This window comes from Schistocerca americana, chromosome X (genome assembly GCF_021461395.2).
Source record: "Schistocerca americana isolate TAMUIC-IGC-003095 chromosome X, iqSchAmer2.1, whole genome shotgun sequence".
NCBI lineage: Eukaryota > Metazoa > Arthropoda > Insecta > Orthoptera > Acrididae > Schistocerca > Schistocerca americana.
Window position 1 is genome coordinate 668,845,496 of NC_060130.1, and position 20,227 is coordinate 668,865,722.

At 41.5% G+C, this 20,227-nt stretch overlaps 1 protein-coding gene across 2 annotated transcripts in view; it reads right to left on the reverse strand.

The window, feature by feature from the left end:
* The window catches only part of LOC124555603 (egalitarian protein homolog), an 81,477-nt gene that overhangs the window by 31,263 nt on the left and 29,987 nt on the right, over positions 1 to 20,227 (reverse strand). For both annotated transcript variants that reach the window (XM_047129571.1, XM_047129572.1), the window contains exon 3: positions 1,231 to 1,475. In XM_047129571.1, the coding sequence (XP_046985527.1) occupies positions 1,231 to 1,475 (245 nt within the window). The remainder of the gene's footprint in view (positions 1 to 1,230; positions 1,476 to 20,227) is intronic.

Sequence of the window (20,227 nt, forward strand, 5' to 3'; positions counted from 1 at the left end):
AACAACTGAAATTGGTGTGAAGACACAATTACATCACGGAAAAAAATAAATAACAAGATTGTTCTGGTGGATAAGTGTGAATAAGGGAGATGGCAGTGTGACTAGATTAGGTGAAGTTAGTAGGTACAAACAGGAATAGATGAGAATCAGTGGGGGGTGGGAGGTGTTCATAGGCTGAGATAAAAAATCGTGAGGCACCGGAAAGGTACGGGAAATAACACACTAGAATATGCAAGAGTGATGCAGGAAGAGTGATTAATTTGAAGGTATAGGATTTGGCGGGAGTGATGTGTGACATGAAACGCTGCACCAACAATCAACATGGTCTTGTAGCAGTCTGCTTTGCGCGACCAAGATGGTTGATACAGTGTGGCTCGTAAGTACAGTGTACACTGCGATTTGTAAGGTGACAAGAGAAACACAGGGAAGAAGAGAAAGGAAGATGGATACTGAGTATGGTAATCCATTAGAGAATAGTAACAAAGTAAAATAGCACTATGTTAGGGGATGAAAGAAAAAATGTCGGGCAAAATCAAACCATTTTTTGTTGTACCTATCTGCAACTCAGAATTTCTGCTGTAAGTTGAGTAGCAACTATCCTTTTCATAATATTGTTGCATTCCATGCTGGCTTTTCCTTCTTTTATTTTTCCTCTCAGAAGGACAATGCTTGTTAACATTTCCTGAGGACAAAATAAATCTTCTACACTGGTTTGCTCTGTCCAACCTTCAGAGACATATCAAACATGTGGCACTGGGCAAGACAGTGCCTGATGCTTTATACAACCTTAATCCTGCTACAGCAAGTTGTACAGCAGCAATGGTAACTCGTACTCCACACATTTGTAGTTCATACCTGATAATACCAGAATATCTACATGGCCATGCCGGGTAGTTACTCATTATTAAATGACTAGTATGTGAGTGCTACAATCAAACTGTATCACTTTCATGTCCATGCAATGCTACTCGCTTAGCCTCATAGATACAACTAAAATGTTCCACTTAAGCACTAGACACTTTTTCATTTGTCATACCTTAGGAGTGAAAGTGTCCCTGTTATAACCAGAATTTTCTTTATTGTTATAATTATAACAAAGTAATAAAATGTAAATAGTAATACTGACATCAATGATATGCAAGATAATAACTGTTACTATTGCTGATGTTCATATACAATTACGAAATGCATGCTGCTCAATAATTATTATCAAAGATGAGCGGAACTAACTTGGACATTGCCTGGTAGATCGTAGGCACAAGAGAGAGCACATCTGCAGCAGCATACAGCAACATATCACGTGAGAGTGGCCTCCGTGCCCAGTAGCGCTGATCTCGCCGGTATACATTCTTCAGCTGCTCCTTCAGAGGGTTGGATGGAGCATCGTACTTCTCGCATAGAGCATTCAGACTAACATTCTGCACCTTGTATACTGGCTTGCCCAATTCTTGGAGCTGCAACACTGCATGTGCGGCCTGCACAGTAGAAGAAAGTAGTATGTGGTTGATCCAATACAACACTATTAGACATGGTATAGTAAACCTGCATTCTGCAGCTAAAGAAAACAAATACAGTGAAAAAAATCAGAATTATGTGTAGCATGCAAGTAACAAAATCCGTAAACATAAACTCACAAATTAAATTCTTCAGTCACAAAGTTAACTAAGCATTTTCTTGTAGTTTAAATACCATCCACTGTTGGATCACCTTTCACAGGAATTTAGTAGGTCATTTCAAGACATAATGCATGGTACATATTTTAATGCCAGTGGCTAATACCCAAACTTCATTGCACTGTAAAACGGTGACTGTTTTCATATATGTTGAGACTGCACGATTGTAATACATGAAATTACCACCAAATAAACGTGACAAGAGACCGGTTTATGTAATCACAATTACTATGCTGTTTTACCCGACCATTTCCAGTTTTGAATTTTGATGCTCATCATCAAAATATGTCCATTCCTATCTGATATACTGTAACAGATCTTTTCACTTTACAGAGGGTTGCTGTAATAACCAAAAAGGTTTTGTTTCACCACAACAACTAGTTTCAACCAAACATTTTGTTTTCTTTATGACATCAGGCACCAGGAACACAGACTGAATGAAATAATATGAAAGTACAAATTAAAATGATGTGGCACCTATAATAGACCAGGTTCTGGTTTTGTTGCTGAAATGAAACCTCTACTTTGTAATCATCTGGTTTACAAGAGGTTCAGCAACAAGTCTGCCACTAATGTCTTGTTCATGCAGTTCTTAGTGTACTGTTTTACTCGATATTATTTTCTCTAGATGCATTTTTAGGTTTGCAGAGGCTTTTGTGGCAGTGGTCTTCCTATTAGCAGTAATAAACTTATTTAATGCTCTCCCATCTCTATCAGGAAGTGAAGTTGTTCCAGTGATGTGTCTATTAGCCCACATAACTTTCCCTTGCACTTCTTTTGCTGTTACCAGAAAGTCCCCTATGTCGAGTTCGTAAGGTATGATTAGGTAGGTCAGCTCAACACTACATCACAGGTGTAATAACTAGGAATGCTTGTAAGAGGTATTACTATATAAAAGCAATAAGAGACAGCTTCACTGCGTGAGACAAGTCAGAAAACAAGCTCCTAAAATGAGTTTACATCATTATATTATTAAATGCCTGTATAAACAGCTGTACAAAACTGTAGTCCTACAGAATAAAGTATCACTGTAATTAAACAGGGAAGAGTTGTTTGGAAGTCACATGCACCCCAGTTATCCGCACAAAATTATTCGACGTGCAATTTCCTACCCTTCCTTTAACTGTCTTTGAACTTTCAATTTGTCTGACAGTTTGAACATTAAAGACTGAATATTTACTGAATATAGAGTCTTTGCCTCTGACACCTATTAAAGAAATGGTCTGACATTTGCATGGAAAAAAATTTGAGAACCAAAAGAAGGAAGCTACATCATTGTTCACACCAACATTGATGCATTCTTTTCAACTTGAATGAGCAAATAAGACCCTCTGATCTCAAACAAGAGTGATCTGCAGAACAGGGTACCTATATAGTAACAGATGTTAATTCACAATACAAATCCTAGAAAACACATTATGCTCAAATATGGAGAATATCCATGAGTCTAAACAGTTTCTCTGTTGGAATCAACATGTCTTTTAGAGCAATGATTGTGTAATATTCAGCTGACACTCTTTATTCACAAAGTCCTGAAGCCTAGAAATGAGACTAGTGAAGTTGCTAGCATGATTCTTGATTTGCTGAGAGCTTCTGTTAAGTTCAGGAAGGAAGGAAGGAAGGAAGGAAAGAAGAAAGGATTGTAAGACTGTTCAACATAGGTTAAAATTAATGCCTTGTCAAATACTATAGTCATCAGACAGGACTAGCTGAGATAGACAAAGAAGAGGAAAGAAGAAAGTGATGGATTTGCCAAAGAAAAGAAAATATTCACACAGTGTTTTACGGAACTCACAAAAAAACTGGTTGGGATAGCTAAATGGAAATCGGAGTTCTTTCTCCTTGAATAAAAGTCCAGGGTCTTAACAGCTGCAAACCTCTTTTTTGACACACAGTTTTAAAGAAATGTTAATGAAAAAGTTATGTGGTTATACAACATCAAGACAAACAAGACTGGATCAAGAATTTGCTGCAAAGTGGATGGAAGCTGTCGGAAGAAAACAATGATGCCTCAGTAAGTGTGATAATGTTAGTCACAGTATAGATAAGATTAAATTAATAGCATCATGAGGTTTGTAAAATTGTTTGCAGACAATGGTGATATTCACAGAGACACGACCCTTCAATAGTTGCGATAGCCAGGAAGATTTGCATAGGCGCTGCACTAGGTGAAACATAAGACAATTTGAAGTACTGTGCACATACTACAAATGCAGCATCTTTAACACACAAGGTGATAGATGTTTCAGCTCCAGGTCACAGCATCAGACGTGATGCTCTACTGTGACTGCCAGGAAGCACATGGATTAAAGCATGAGGCTTCGCTGGAATTGGTGATGGCCACGTGGCAGTTAACATGTTAAACAATGGTAATCTGCTATGATGTTTAAGAATATGTGTGATTGAAATGTAAACTGTAACAGTCACATTTATATTACAGGGGAAACACACACTCTATGGAAGGATTTCGGGGAGATGTAGCTTCTCAACAAAAGAACTAACTTGACAGTCATGAAGTGCTGCTCTTTGATCCTGGTCTGAATCAGTTCATTGAGACTGAACGAATGAAAAGTTCAAAAAAGTGATGTGTGATTTCTGTTCTTAAAATTCTGAAACCCAGATTTCAGAGGTAATTATTATAATATAGTACTTCCACCAAATGAACAAAATGTTCATGAATAGAAGTGCACACATACAGGTTGTGAAGTTTAATGGCTGTCATTCTTCCCATACAGCATCTATGAATGGAACTAGAACAAGTAAGAGAAATCCTCTCCCATTCATATAACAGATGTCTGAGTATAAATGTGCAGACTTACATGAATTCAACTCTTCAAAAGTAAATGTGGAGGTCTGGGAAATGTAAACATTACTATTTCAACAGTGATGGTAATCACAATATTACCGGTGATGGTAATCATATTTCAAGTGCAGATGACAGCACAATCAGAACAAAGCTAATGGTTTGAGATGACTGATCTTTAACTACAAACCCTTTTGGCTGTTGAAATATTATTATATCTCTTACTGCTATTTTCCTGATTCCCTAGTGGTCCATTAATGATGAGAAAGACATTTCCTTCTGGCAGTACAAAAGACAGTGCTTAGATGATTCAGAAAATTTTATTTACTGACTGCTTCTGTTGAACTTCCTAAATGATACTCCCACAGCAGGAGTGGATGGAGAAGTTGCTCCTGACTGAAGTTTATTTCCTCGAGTGCCTACAGAACGCAAAAAAACCCTGCTTCAAATACTTGTTTGTCATGAAAACAAATCTCAAAACTGTAAAACTGAGCAGCAGTGGGTATCCATGTGGGTATCCATTATGAGAAATGACACGACCTGTGATTTAAAATTTTAGTTGTTTGAAAACTAATCAAATGCATGCCTGAAAACAATTTTTTGGTGTCCTGGATCTTTTTAAATTTAGTAAGTCTAAAATGAAGGTGGAATTCACATTCACCCATAATTACTGCTATTATAAATGATTGGAGGAAGAACACAAACTTAAAATATGCCCACAAAGAACATTCTGTAAAGACCCTTGCTGTGACTGTTATGCTATTTATTCTAACAGAACTCTCCACTCTTGCTAACACAATTTTGCAGATTTTGTTTCTATTTCCTTACACTGGAGCTGAGTCTTTTGCATTGGTTCCATCTGAACTACACTATGTGTTTGTCTTTCCACCTAGCACTAAAAGATCACAGCACACGTAATTAAGTTTTGCCATAGCCAGATCATTAGATCGTATTTCCACTATACTGATGAGTTTTTGCAGTTTTCTGTATTTGTTTACTCAGAATAATGTGCAGTAATGTTTTACTGACAATAATATTGAATATTATTCCACTATGATTGTGCAGGTTAGTGTTTATGCAAGCTCTGCATTTAAATGAAAATTGTTGATAATGTGATTTCACTCTATTAATCCTTCTCAAACAGTGTTTAATGGGAAAGGCTTGATCATATGAGCTTATTATACAGGTGTTACAGGTGATCAGATTTTTTTCTGTTTCAGAAATGTCATCTTGGATAGGTATTCCATCAAATATATTTCTACTCTCTCCTTTCAATAATATCCAACAAAGGACACATTAGATGAAGATCTTAGTGCTGATCAAGTCCATGAAGTACACAGCCATTTGAACTATGATGCAGCGACACTAAACCGCTCCATCTGCCCCCCCTCGAGGTGTAGGGTATTTACATCCCAGGGCCTGGTTACTGGGCAGATACCCGTGTGCGGCAAGCGATAGGGTCAGTGCAGCACTGAATATGTATAACAGTGCCAACAAAGGTGATGCCCGACACTCTTTGGCAGCACTTGACTTTGCCTTCGTTTTCAAGTATGGACATAGATGACAGGGTAGAAATCGGAGTGACAAAATCCATTGGGACTAGCTACACCGTGCAGTGTAGGGACGTGTGAGGTTTAGGCTCCATTCTGAGCAGTCCCATCATTCAGAATGTTCTCCCTCACTTAGACCCAACAGAAGAGAGAAAGTTAATGGCTAGAGTTATGCGAACAGAAAAGAGCAGGGAAAAAGTAAGGCAAGTGCAAGGTAGAGAGAAAAATCCTCCCAAAAACGCCAAAAGAAAAAAATAAGTGCAAGTCCAGAGGCGGCAAGGGGGCCGACATTCCCTGTCTGTTTCCTCCATTCACGGTGCAAAGCCTGCCAGAAACTGCCTCAACTGATTCCATACCAGGCACCAGTAGTAGTAGAGGCCCAAACAATGAAACAGGGATGCCATTTCTAGGCCCAAGCAACATCGTGAAAGACCGCGAAAACACAGACATCACACACGAAACCCCAAACACAGATTCACCGCAAAGGCCTGAACCACGAAGCACAGGCGACCGACACACAGAGTCCGAGCGCCGCCCACTCCCAGAAGAGAGTCAGATGGAAGTGGAGAGTTTCAAATTGTGCGGAAAACGGCCCTCGTCATAGCTCCCTCGCCGCCGCTTGATGCAACCACCAACGAAAATAGATTTGCTGTGCTCGGAGATGGGGCTGAAACAGCAAAACCCACACAACAACAAACAGCTAACCAGCAGGCAAAAAACCTAAAACTCCCGCCAATAGTGGCGACGTTCCCAAATACATACAAACAAATGTACGATTTGATAATGAACTCATTGGGAGAAGATTGATTCCACACAAAATCAGCTGGTGGAGATAATATAAAACTTACAGTGCGAACAATGGATCACTAAAACTCCATTAAGGCCGTGCTCAAGTAGAACAAGATACCACACTACACCTTTGCCATAGGAGCACAAAGGTCATTGAAAGTAGTATTCAGAGGCTTCCCCACACGAACAGACCCTGCAGTCATCAAGGCGGCAATCACAGCTAATGAATACAACATACAACCAGTACATCACCATGGGTCTAGTGAGAAAAACCCCCTATATTTAGCTACACTGAGAACACAACTCAACTCAAAGCATTCTGACTGGAATTCCAGAAGAACAAACATGGCTGGCCAAAAACTGAGGCGCATCGTGCGCATCCACCACTTACATGTGTCGGGTCCAGAGGAATTATTCACCAAATAAAATGTCGCCCGATCACAACCCCGTGATCTCTAAAATAGACGTGGGTGACTGGCGACCACCCACCCAGCACTCAATTGCACACAAACACACCAACTGAGAACAGTTCAAGAAAACGTAACAGCAGAAATCACAAACACCCTGCTCCCGACGGAAGACACATAACACACCCTGAGAAGTTTCACCGACACGATCCAGCAAGCAGCAAAGGATGGCACACCTGACCTTCCTCCACCCCCCTCCCCCACCCCCACCCCCCCTTCTACATACAGCAATTGCCATCCTAGCTGCTTGCCCAGATTAGGCACAAATAAACAAATAAAGGATTACGAAGAAATGGAAACTGATGCGAAATCTGAAACACCAGGAGGTTGCACAACAGGCTAAAAAGAGAGCTAAAGGTGTCACTCACTGAGCCCAAACCAGCAATGGTCAAACCTCCTCACAGCTCTCAAAGTGCAGGATAACAGCCTGTGACAAGCCACCAAGCAGTTAACTAAAATACACGCTAGGATGCCACCTCTGCACGGCGAGAGAGGACTAGTGTTCAGAGCCCAAGATAAAGCCAACACACTCACTAATGTATTCAAGAAGAAATTCACCTTAGCAGAGGCACAGGACCAAGAACACGAAAGAATGGTCAGGCAGCAGCTAGCTGCATTTCTCGCAGTGGAAGATGACGTCGCTGATGACATACCTGCCTTCTCAGCAGAGGAGGTAGCCAAGGTCATCAAGTCACTGCCCACAAAGAAAGCCCAAGGCCACAACCTCCTCACCAATGAACTGCTTAAAGACCTGCCCCAGCTAGAGATAGAAAAACTCACCGAAATGTTAAATGAATCACGTTAACACACAAATTCCCAAAGGAGTGGAAACATGCAAAAGTGGTAGCAATCGCTAACCCTGGAAAAGACCCAATCTTCGCCCAGAACCACCGATATGAGCGCCTCCTACTGGCCCACGTGGAACTGTACATACACAGAGAAGATATCCTTCCCAAATTCCAGTTTGGATTTCGCAACAGACACTCGGCCCTATAACAGCTTGAGAGTGGTCAAAGCCAGCACCAAAGCCTTTAACTGGAAAGGCTATTGTGACCTATTGCTGCTACACGTAGCCAAGGCTTTCGATAGTGTGTGGCACACCTGTTTAATATACAAATTATACACACTAGGGTTCCCTGGCAAGGTTGTTAAACTGCTGAAGAGCTAGCTAGCAAATCACACTATCTGCGTTAAAATGAACACTGCAAAGTCATCAAAGTGCAACAAACAGGGAGGAGTACCACAGGGGTCAGTACTTGGCCCAGTATGTACAACCTGACACTGCCGACACAACTGCCCCACAGACTCGAACAGCCCAGTATGCTGGTGATACAGCATTTTTTGCCACCAGTAGCAACAGGACAATCTTCACCAACAGGCTTCAAAACCTGTTAAACAAAACCGAAACTTGGGCCAAGAAATGGTGCAATCAATATTGGAAACACCCAGGCACTGATGCTCACACAAAGAAAAGGCAAACACTCCCCTGTTCACAGGAGATGAGAGAGTATCCAATTCAGACTCTACAGATGTGATATACCATGGAGAGGGACAGCAAAGTACTTAGGTGTTACATTAGATCAACGCCTAACCTGGAGGGTCCACATCAATGACCTCAAAAGAAAAGCTACTGCCAGACTAAATGAGCTATATTCCCTCCTCAATGTAAACAGCATTTTAGCGGCAACAACGGGCATGCCTGTCCTGTCTGGGGCTATGCAACCAAAACCTATATGGGGAGGCTGCAAAAGAATCCAAAATAGGTCACTAACATGGGCATTACACATTCCTATGTGCTTTCCCATGACCGACATGCATGAGGCCGTGGATATGAAGATGCAGGTGCTGAAAGTGAATTTGCGGTCACATTCTATGACACCGCAAGTAAACCCGAAAACAAATTGATAAAAGGTCTAAGGAAGTACCCAGAACTCCAACAAACATACAAGAGACCAAAAGCAATCCCCTTATAAACAGAAAGTAGCAAGAAAAACAAAAGCATAAAAAGTTAGGCCATTAACAAAAAGTACGAGCATGCTACGCATGCTAACTTAAATTAAACCGACTTCTTCCGAAGGAAATGTCCATAGGCAATACCATTTGCCACAGACAATCTCAGGGCATGAGATGGTTATAATACACGATCAGCAGCTCCATAGCTGAAGACCAGTCTTAATGACTCAGACCAGAACTCTTAATTAAAAGTCAAGTGGGATAAGAAGTTAACACCAATTTATTAAAGAGTTACATTTATGTAAAAGCGGACAATTAAAATTAAGACCTGTCATAGTGAGCAATGCTGTTAGTGTCTTCTGGCACATTTACTTCCTATTTGTTCAGAAGAAGGGAATACTCTGATTCTTGTACTTCTCAATAACGTGACCCGTGATGCAAACATCCAGGCAGCCCCAATGCAAATCACATGTATAAAAAGATCCAGGGAAAAAAATCCAGCAATTTTTACTCAGACCTAAAAGGGTCTTGCTTTTGATGTCTTGTGGTTGGCTATACAAGTATAACGTAATATTAAATAGTATACGCATTACTACATCAAACAACACAGTTTTATCAAATAGTTTAAGGTAGATACTATCACAGTTCTTAATGATAACCCATGGCTGGCATCTTCCCCACATATTACATCACTTACCAAATCTCAGATATGAGAACCATCAAAAATATTAAATACTGTATTATCATAGAATGATATGAATACATATGACACTAAACCATTCATGAATGAAATTTCTTATTCACAATCAGTGTTTCTATCATATTTCAAGACACCACAAGCATAATCACCACATTCAATGAATGGCTCATTTGGCCTATACTTTCACCATCATTAATGCATTACCTTAAGTTACAACACTACCATTTTCTAACAGGCTATGTACGCAAATGAAGATGTAAGAAAAGAAAGTGAAGAATTCTTCCTAATCAATAACTTGTTCTCAACACATCTTACTTCATCCTTTCAGCTTGCTGCCTGATGTTATATCATTATTTTCTACACAGGCAAACAAGGCATGCAACAGAAGCATTTGCAAAACCCCCACTTCACAGTAGACAATAATTGCATGTTATTCAGTGAGCAGCTGCATAAATTCATGCAAGAACCACTATTTCCACAACAGAATAAATAAAATCTAATAATTCATTACAGTACTTTTCAAATCAGAACTTTTGCTCTTGTTAGCAATCTCTCTGGCCTCATCTGTAATACGCACTGGGTGTTACAAAGTCAGCTCCACTGAAGGAATGATTAAGAGTGTTTGAGGCCAGCCCATAGCAGCCAGCCACCGCAGGTCCTGGAGCTAACACCTCCAGGAAGCTTCGCAGTGCCACCACCAACACCCGCTATTTGTATATACATGGCAGTTACTGTGTGTGTTGTGGCTGTTGCTGTTCAACTGTGTTAGGTGTGATCTGCAGAGCCTACTACAGAGAGGGTGTGCAACAACGTGTTCCCAAGAAAAAGACTAATGTGACCTCCCATCTACACTGCCAAACCACTGTCGAAGGTCCCAGACCCTACATTGGAAGCCAGGAAACTGGACCACATAAGAGGAAACCAAGCTCAATGTGTGGGTCAATTTACAGGTGATAAGTGTGGCTGACACAACATAGACAGGCACGGAGAAGAGCATATAATTTGACAAGTGCGAATGATTGAACAACAAGCATGTGAACCAGGAGCATAGCATGATGTGGAGGCCAGGTCTGAGTCAATTTATGTCAGCATAAGAACTGACAGGCCTGGTCTATTGCCACCAGCAACTAAACATCTAGGTCAATGATTCTGTGCATACAATGCTCTGCACATGCTATCTGTGACAGCTTGTCGTGCTACATAGTCAGGTGACCCACACTAGTTCGTCTGCACCCATACCAGTGTCCACTGGAAGGGATTCTAAATCCCTCCCCATGAAAAGGCACGGTAGGGCCAAAAATGGCCAGGCTTCTGTTGCTGCCTCCATCACAAGACTGGACTGGAGAGAGCACGAGATTTGCTGGCAGTAGGCCCAAGGGTGCTCTGCGACTGGACAGGGGAAATAACTCTGTAGTGGCACAGCCTGATCCTGTGCACAGGTCGCACAAGATCTTCAATATTGCAACCGATCGCTGGGCAGTAGAAATTATGCTGTGCCAGAGCCTTCATCTAAGACATATCCCAGTGCAATGCATGCAGCATCTAGAGTATGTGAGGACTCAGGTCTATGGGACAACCACTGGACAGCTCTGAGTCTCTGTCACAAGCATGATAACCCCTGGACGATGAGTCCGGCACACTGTATGAGAAACATGGGCCACGCTGAATCTGCTCCCAATGGGGAGTGCTTGGGCCATCCCGTCTGCACTGACTTGCTTTTCTGGAAAAGCAGGTTGTTGTCATCAATGCCTGCTGCAAGATATCATCCAATATGACAGAGCTCCTGTCGATCAATCAGCTGCATCGACAGTATCCTTTACCTGGCAGTGCAGCAGACGCCATTGTAGCCAATTATCCCACTTTTCTGTAGTCTTGTCGAAACAGGCAAACGGCAGTGGGGGAGAAGGCTTCACTGCAGGTCCCTAGCTCACCTTCCGTGCAGCTTGAAAGTGCATCAATTTCACATTCTGTTTCAGCAGCAGTAGGATTATGTAGGATTCCAGCTACAAAAATGCTTTCTTCTTGCCACTACTGTAGTGAGAACCTTGCAACGTCGTTGGCTTTGTTTGGCAACTCTGTTGTCATAACAGTTATTTGCGGGTGTGGGACTGATTTACCATGCTAAAGTTGCTTGACTTTTTCTTGTCATCTAAATGAAATTTATTGAATAATACCCACTTACGAGTTATTTAGTAAAGTAAACTTCCTTGAGTCCAACAAGGTTGTTTCATGCATAAATTACCCCTGTTCCCACCCCTCACGTTTCAAGCTATCTACCTGAGCTAAAATTAGGGCAATGAGAGTATTAACTGCAGCAATGCCTTGCCCACATATTTGTGAAGTGCTCACTTTATAAAATGGTTGCTGCTTTCAAACTTTCAAAATCTGTTCCAGTTTGCTGGAAAAGCTGTATCTTACCACTTCCATTAGCTAATAATTTAATTCAGCTGCTAACTGTCACAAATAAGTGACAAATTTTGTCCCTCCGTGTCATATGTCTCCTACCAACCTTGCAGCAATAGCCATAGTTTTCTGCTTAGCAAATATCAAGTTACACCACAAAGAGAGAGAGAGAGAGAGAGAGAGAGAGAGAGAGAGACACACACTCTGAAGAGATTCGAAGCAAGTGTCAACAACACAAATCTGTATTTTGTTCACATCTTGGTATCGAACAAGACGGGAAAAATTATGGAAGTAATGAGAAAGCTTGCTAGCATGCATTACGTATGGTAGATCTGGAGGAGAAAAATAGATGAAAGTGCACAACTACACATTTCCCTAGTTCTTCTGTTCTGTTTCAATAGTAATACATTTATTTTTTTTTAAATTTGATTTCTTACTCCATGGTATCCATCTATTATTCTTGTTATGTATGACACAAGACTGTACATAAATACAGTCCGTTTGAGGTCAACAGTGCATAATATTTTGACATCTCGGACAAAGTCACTTTGCACACATTTTTAGTTTTGTCAAAATAAGCTTTTACCACAAGCCAAACGGGATAAGTGTGTAACTCGTTTGTATTTTTCAATGGTGTAATCTAATGTTGATTTGAATCTGTGCCTTGGATAGGTGTCTAGTAGTGCAAGTCCACTGAGGGCTGTCTGGAGTAGGCTGTGGATAGCAGTTAGGACATTGCGAGTTGTCCATGAAGTTCTTCATATTGATAGTGCAGTTGAGACTTGGCAATACCGCTGACAATGAGTGGCACTGCGTGATCATTCACTCACTTTCAGGATTGGTGCCGAATGATCCTGTTAAATTCTCCAAATATACTCTTTTCACACTGATGAAGTAATATGAATAGTAATCGCATTTATATGAGATCGAGGTTGTAAATTTACTGTTCTGACCCTACAAAGGTAATTCCACGCTTATTTCAACTCATTTTGTATTTCACATTGTGAACTGTCTGCCTGAACTGCCATCAGAGCAATGGCAAAGAACTACATGAAGCAGTGTCATGTTTGCTCCATGGCTCCATGCTCATCTCATGATGATGGGTAGTTGCTTCAATTTTCTTTCTTTTTTTCCCCACAAATAGCCAAAATGTATTTCAGTAACAAGCTGCTAAGAAAAACCTTTGCATTGTGCCAACTTATCAACCTACTTTTGTTTCTTTTTATTTTTAATCGTCGACCTCCCCATGTAATGCAGTATACTCCATTCCTCATTTGGCTGTTGTTGTTGTTGTTGTTGTTCATTCACTCGCAAGAGTTTTCTATCCCTATTTGGTGACAACGCACGTGACCAGTGAATCTGGAGGAATGGGATGTTGGATGTTTTGTCACACACAATATGCACATTTAGCTCGGCATCTCATTTCCAGGGCAATAGGAAAAGCCCAATAGGAAAAGACAATGGGAACTCAGTAATGCAAGCACAATTCCGGAACAATTTCTGTTGATTTAACACTGTGATGTTAGACAAATTTGTGTTGCAGTATATTACTCAACAATCGAATATGTAGTGTAGACGCCGTCTCTGCAACAGATAGCTACAAATTTGTGACCATGACTATGGTTTACCATTGGTTCGGCTGCTGGCTATAGTGTTACAGCTGAGAATGGTAGATTGTTTGATAATTTTGAAAACATTTCCTGTTGGTTTCTGTCTCAGGTTCTTCGGTTGATGATTGTTCAATAATTTTTCTGATGTTTCGCAGGCATGACTGGTTATCTTTGTCAAAACTTCAGCCACCACTGCTGTGGTGGACTGGAACTGAGCTCACAGCCACAGATTATATGAACATGGCATACCAACATAAAAGGGCTTTTACACGGTCATTACTGTTGCAGTTTTCCCCTTGCTACAAGACTCCAGGAGCCATTCACCTTGAGGCTTTCCTCTCTCTCACTGAAGCTATTGTCTTGTTTGTGTGTTTCTATAGCTTCCCTGAACAAGCAAGTGTGATGGCTCTTCTCTACAGGAAAAACTTCAGTGATGGTGAATTTTACTCTGTGGTCTGTCTCAAATTGCTCATGCTCTGCTACAGCTGATTTCTCTGCCTGCCCCAATCTGCAATGCCGCTTACGTTCAGTGATCCTGGTGTCAATTGATTGTCCAGTCATTCCAACATAGCCTTTTCCACATGTATATGGTATGCGGTATATTTCTGACACTGCAAGTAGGTCCCATTTTTCCCTTCGCCAATATGAGGTTTGTGGGTTTTGTAAATTGTCTTTATGCCATGTTTGCACAATATACGGCCGATTCTGTCCATCACTCTGGGAATATATGGCAATAATGCTGTACTCAACATTTCTTTTTCTGATGTGTCACTTCACCAAGTGTTCAATTCTGTGACCCTTTGATGTAACTGGTGAAGTACATATTGCTCCTCAGAATACTTTCTAAGTGTTTCACCTTGCGTCTGAGGTGCTGCGGCTTGCATATTCACCTGGTTCATGTTACGAACATGTTAATCATGCCTATTTTCTGGCTTAGTGAGTCATCAGTATGATGCACCACTTTCCCTCCATTCCAGCATTGTAATTTATACAACATATTCAGGTATGATTAGTCTATAAAAATTAAGTAGTCAATAGTCAGTGCAAAGTAAATAGTGTATATAAAAAATCTGGTTAATGCTTGTACTGTCTGAAGAAAAAAAGATTGCGGCAGCAAATTTCATAGAACATTATAGAGTATCACAAATAATTTGAAAAACAAAACTTGGAATAATGTAGTAAAGAATGACTGGTTTCCAAGAAAAGTTTATGAAATCACACCATAATAAATAGTTCCAGATACAAGTTGGCTGCCAACACACACATCCAATAAGTCACAGACCAATGTACACGCACATCACCATTCACTTTATAGCTACAACTTGCTCAATTCTATCTGCATCTGCTGTTTCACCATCTCACAATTCTACATAAGTGATAAATAAAGCATCAGGATTGCAACGAAATTGAGTATTTTGAGCTGAAAAGTAAATATTTGTTTCTTTCCCCCACGTGGTTATTGCTACCAGGTTTCCAGTTTAGTGGATAACCATTTGGTTACATGACAATGGCCAAATAAGCTGAAAACTGGATAAAAATTAACTGATATTCCTTCCTTCCTTCCTGTACAGTGCCCTTCATCCAGCCAATGTTGGGACTGTGTACCCCCTCCCACCCTCTGCCTATGTCTAGTGTAATCACATGATCGAATGTGACATCATTTTTCAGTGTCTGTGCATCAAGTAACTGAGGCAGAACATGAGAACCAGCTATTTGCACACTTATTTTCTAAGTTACACTTGAATATCTGTTTTGTCAAGCTATTATCATTTATCCTGTATGAAGGTCCAAAAAAAATTGGTTCTCCTTTTCTCATTGTTACTGTTGTTTTTTCTATAGTTTGACACTGTTTATCATTGCTTCTTAATTTCCAGGCTTCTTTGCTTCTCAGTGAATTTAAAATTTTCCTCATGACTCTTCTAATATTTATAGTTTGCCTAGCACTGAATTATAAATTAAACATTTGTTTATGTAAAATTATCATCACTACTACTACTACTACTACTACTACTACTACTACTAATAATAATAATAATAATAATAATAATAATAATAATAATAATACTTATGTTCACACACAATGAAAACTCTTGACTCCTGGATTTCACAGTGCTTTACCCAGTAGTTTCGTCATGGCATTTAATTTCGTAGTCCTCACACATTGGATTTTCTTATCTTCTTTGATGTTGTCAAAGAAACAGTCTTAGTGTTTGTCCTAGAAGATATCTTGTACACACCTAATGGATATTTCCTTTCTTGCAGATTTCTGTGTGTTTCCAATTCAACTGCATCTACTAGCTTTAATTTAGGATATGAGATCCATTTAAAGAATAGATTTGTGTGTTTGTTAGTCTGCTACAGTCTACTGTGGCTCTATCTTGGATTTCTCCAAACATCATCTCTCTTGATTTTAAGTTCACGCCTTACAAACACTTGCCTGAATGAGTATGATGACAGTTTTATACGTATATGTGTAACTTTAAATTTCGTGAGATAACACCAGTTTACGTTTTGTATTCTACTGTTTACTATTTCAACATTTTCCTCTGCAGTTAACATGTATCCGAGGTAAGTGAACTAAGTTTTGCAATTTTTTGGGAGCACACAGCATTAGTTCGCCATGAGATAAAAATTTTTTTCAGTGTTAATTTCGAATTTTGTTCCATGTTACTTAATAATATTGTAGTGATTAAATTACTTTCTTACATATTTCCACCTAAGATTACCACATCAGCTCCATATGCCAATATGATAAACTTCTGTTCTGCTTTACTTGCAAGTGCTGATGAATTTATTTTCCTGTGTCCCACCTCATAACAAGGTTGAAAAGTGAAAGTGACATAGCATCCACTAGTTTGACTCCAAAAACAACAAAGACCATTAATGAAAGAATGTTTTGGACATTAATTGTAAAACTGCAGTTTCGAGAGCATATTTTTACAAGATAGGTAAATTTTCCTGGAAAGCAAAGTACTTTCATTGACATCAAAAGGTAGTTTCTGTTAATACTATAAAGTGCTATATTGAAGTCTATGAAGAGTGAATGCACGCCGTGACCATATTAATTTTTTTTTTTTTTTAACAAGGAGCAGTAAAACGACAATGTTATTTACCATTCATCTATTTCTTCCAAAGCCAACTTTTGCATGAAGACTTTCTTCCAAATATGGTTTACGTCTTGACAAAACTATATTTGTAAATATTCTGTATGCAAAACTGAGTAATGATACAACCTTAAAAACATTAAAATTGTTCCTTATGGGAACATCTCAGCATTCCTGTAACATATTGAAATCCTCTTACCACAGCCCTCCTGTGGGTCCGGGGATTAGAATAGGCCCGAGGTATACCTGCCTGTCGTAAGATACGACTAAAAGGAGTCTCTCACATTTCGGCCTTTATGTGATGGTCTCCTGTAGGGTTTGACCTCCATTTTTTAAAATTTTTCCCAAAGAGCGAGCCAATTGGGATTAGAATAGGCCCGAGGTATACCTGCCTGTCGTAAGATACGACTAAAAGGAGTCTCTCACATTTCGGCCTTTATGTGATGGTCTCCTGTAGGGTTTGACCTCCATTTTTTTAAATTTTTCCCAAAGAGCGGGCCAATTGGGGAAGGACGCTTTACATGGTGCATTGTGTCCATCGTGCATTGAGATCTTTGGCCCACTTTCTCGTCGTCGCACTGCAGTGCAGCTCATTCTCCATCTCTTGGGCGAGGACGCCTTCCTGGGTGCGTTTTCCACCAAGCACTATGCAGTGTCACTTCTTGCGCCAACGATGACCATGAATTTCTTTGAATCTCATATCCAGCACGGTAGCCAGTCCATTGTGGTGGGGCCGCCATGTACCCTGTTGGTTGTAGCCCCTCTGATAAAACTGGGATCACTCTGCTGATGCCTGCGCCGTTAACTCCCCATGTATGCCAAGGAGTAGATGCCTGTCATCCTGGGGCATCGAGACTCCCAGCAATGGCCATCCTGCCAGATGGCCTTTGCTGTGGCTGTGTGGTGTCCATGGGGAGGGCCCCTGGTCGGAGTGGGTGGCATCAGGGCGGATGACGCGCGATGAAGTGTACCACGTCGTCACTTGCTTGTGATCAAACAACTAGTCTCTAAGCGTTCCAAGTCTCAGTACAATGCAAGAAAGTATGACACTAAATCATTCCCCTCCCTGGACACACCATGGGAGGAACATCAGGCTACGGGTGGTTGTGAACCTTATTCACCATGGTACTTCGTATGTACGAGAACTGATGGGGACTCCTTTGTTTCGATGAAGCCAAAGGTTTTTGTAGAGCATTTAGGGGACAAGTTTGAGGAGGTGGAGGGCTTGTCCAAAATGCGATCTGGGTCAGTCTTGATAAAACCAGCATCCTCTGCCCAGTCACAGCCTTTACTCGCTTGTAAGAAGATGGGGGATGTTTCTGTGACCATCACGCCACATACGAGCTTAAATATGGTCCAGGGTATTATCATCCACAGGGACCTTTTTTGCAGTCTCATGAGGAGCTGCGCGCCAATTTAGAGCAGCCAGGTGTTCATTTCGTGCAGCGCGTCCATCGGGGTCCGAGGGATAATCAGGTTGCTACCAGTACCTTCATCTTTGCCTTCGAGAGTGACACCTTACTTGAGAAGGTCAAGGTGATGGTCTACCGCTGTGATATCAAGCCATATATCCCTACCCTCATGCGGTGTTTTAAGTGCTGGAAGTTCGGCCATACGTCTTCCCGCTGTACTTCCAGCATCACATGTTAAGATTCTGGATGTCCATCACATACCAATAATCCATGTGCCCCGTCTCCCACCTGTATCAACTGCGGAGGGCATCATGCACCTTGCTGGCCAGACTGCAGGATTTTACAGAAAGGGGGGAAAGTCAAGATTCTGGACCGACTGACCCACACTGAGGCTAAGAGAAAATTTGAGTGCCTACACCGTGTGGCTATGACCACCTCTTACGCCGCCACTACTTCCCCCTCTGTTGCTCCTGCACCATCTACCTCAGGAGCACTGCCCCCCCCCCCCCCCACCCAACCGTCATGGACACCAGTCCCCACTTCTCAGCCGGAGAAGTGGAAGCCTTCTTCAGCTCCTCTCACCAGGAAGGGGTCCCTCGGGCCACTCCCTTCCCAGGATTCTGCTAATGGGATAGATGACACCCGCTACTGGCTGAAGTGCCCAAAAAACAGCTGGTCGTAGGGCTTCATGACCATCCTCAGTCCCGGAGACTGAACCAGTGAAGCCCTCCCAACCAGAGAAACCCAAGGAACAGCGAGAAAAGTCCAAAAAGAAGACCCCTAAAACCAAGGAAATTGCAGTGGCACTCACACCACCACTACCTACAAGCTCTGCATCTGAGGATGGGGTGGAGATTCCGGCGTCTGCTGAGGACCTGGATCTCACTGGACCCTCAGACACAATGGATATAGACTGCTCACGCAAAAAGTCAGTGGCTGCAGATGACCCTGCCTGCTTGAATGTTCCATGCCTTCCCAGTCTCTCGATGACGTCATCCTCCAGTGGAAGGCGATGGTTTTTTCCACTGCCTGGCTGAGCTACAACAACTGTTAAGCTTTACACCTGCTTTCTGCATTGCCCTCCAGGAAACTTGGTTCCCAGCAATGCGGGCCCCTGCCCTCCGCGGCTATAAGGGATATTACAGGAACCATAGCGACTATAAACGAGTGTCAGGTGGAGTTTGCGTTTATGTTTTAAACTCAGTCTGTATTGAAACTGTGCCCCTTCAAACCCCTCTTGAGAATCTGTGGCTGTCAGAATAAGGGCGACACAGGAAATAGCTTTCTGCAATGTATATCTTCTTCCAGATGGTGCAGTACCCCTGAATGTATTAGCTGCACTGATTGATCAACTCCCTAAACCTTTCCTACTTTTGGGAGATTTTAATGCCCATAACCCCTTGTGGGGTGGTACCATGCTTACTGGCCGAGGCAGAGACGTGAAACTTTATTATCTCAGTTCGACCTGTGTCTCTTAAATACTGGGGCCACCATACATTTCAGTGTGGCTCGTGGTAGTTACTTGGCCATTGATTTATCCATCTGCAGCCCAGAACTTCTCCCATTTATCCACTGGAGAGTGGAGAGCACATGAAGACCTGTTTGGTAGTGACCACTTCCCCATCTTCCTGTCACTGCCCCGGTGTCAGGCCCACGGACGCCTGTCCAGATGGGCTTTAAACAAGGCAGACTGGAAAACTTTCACCTCTTCGGTCACAGTTGACTCTTCCCCACATGGTAACATCGATGTGATGGTTGAGCAG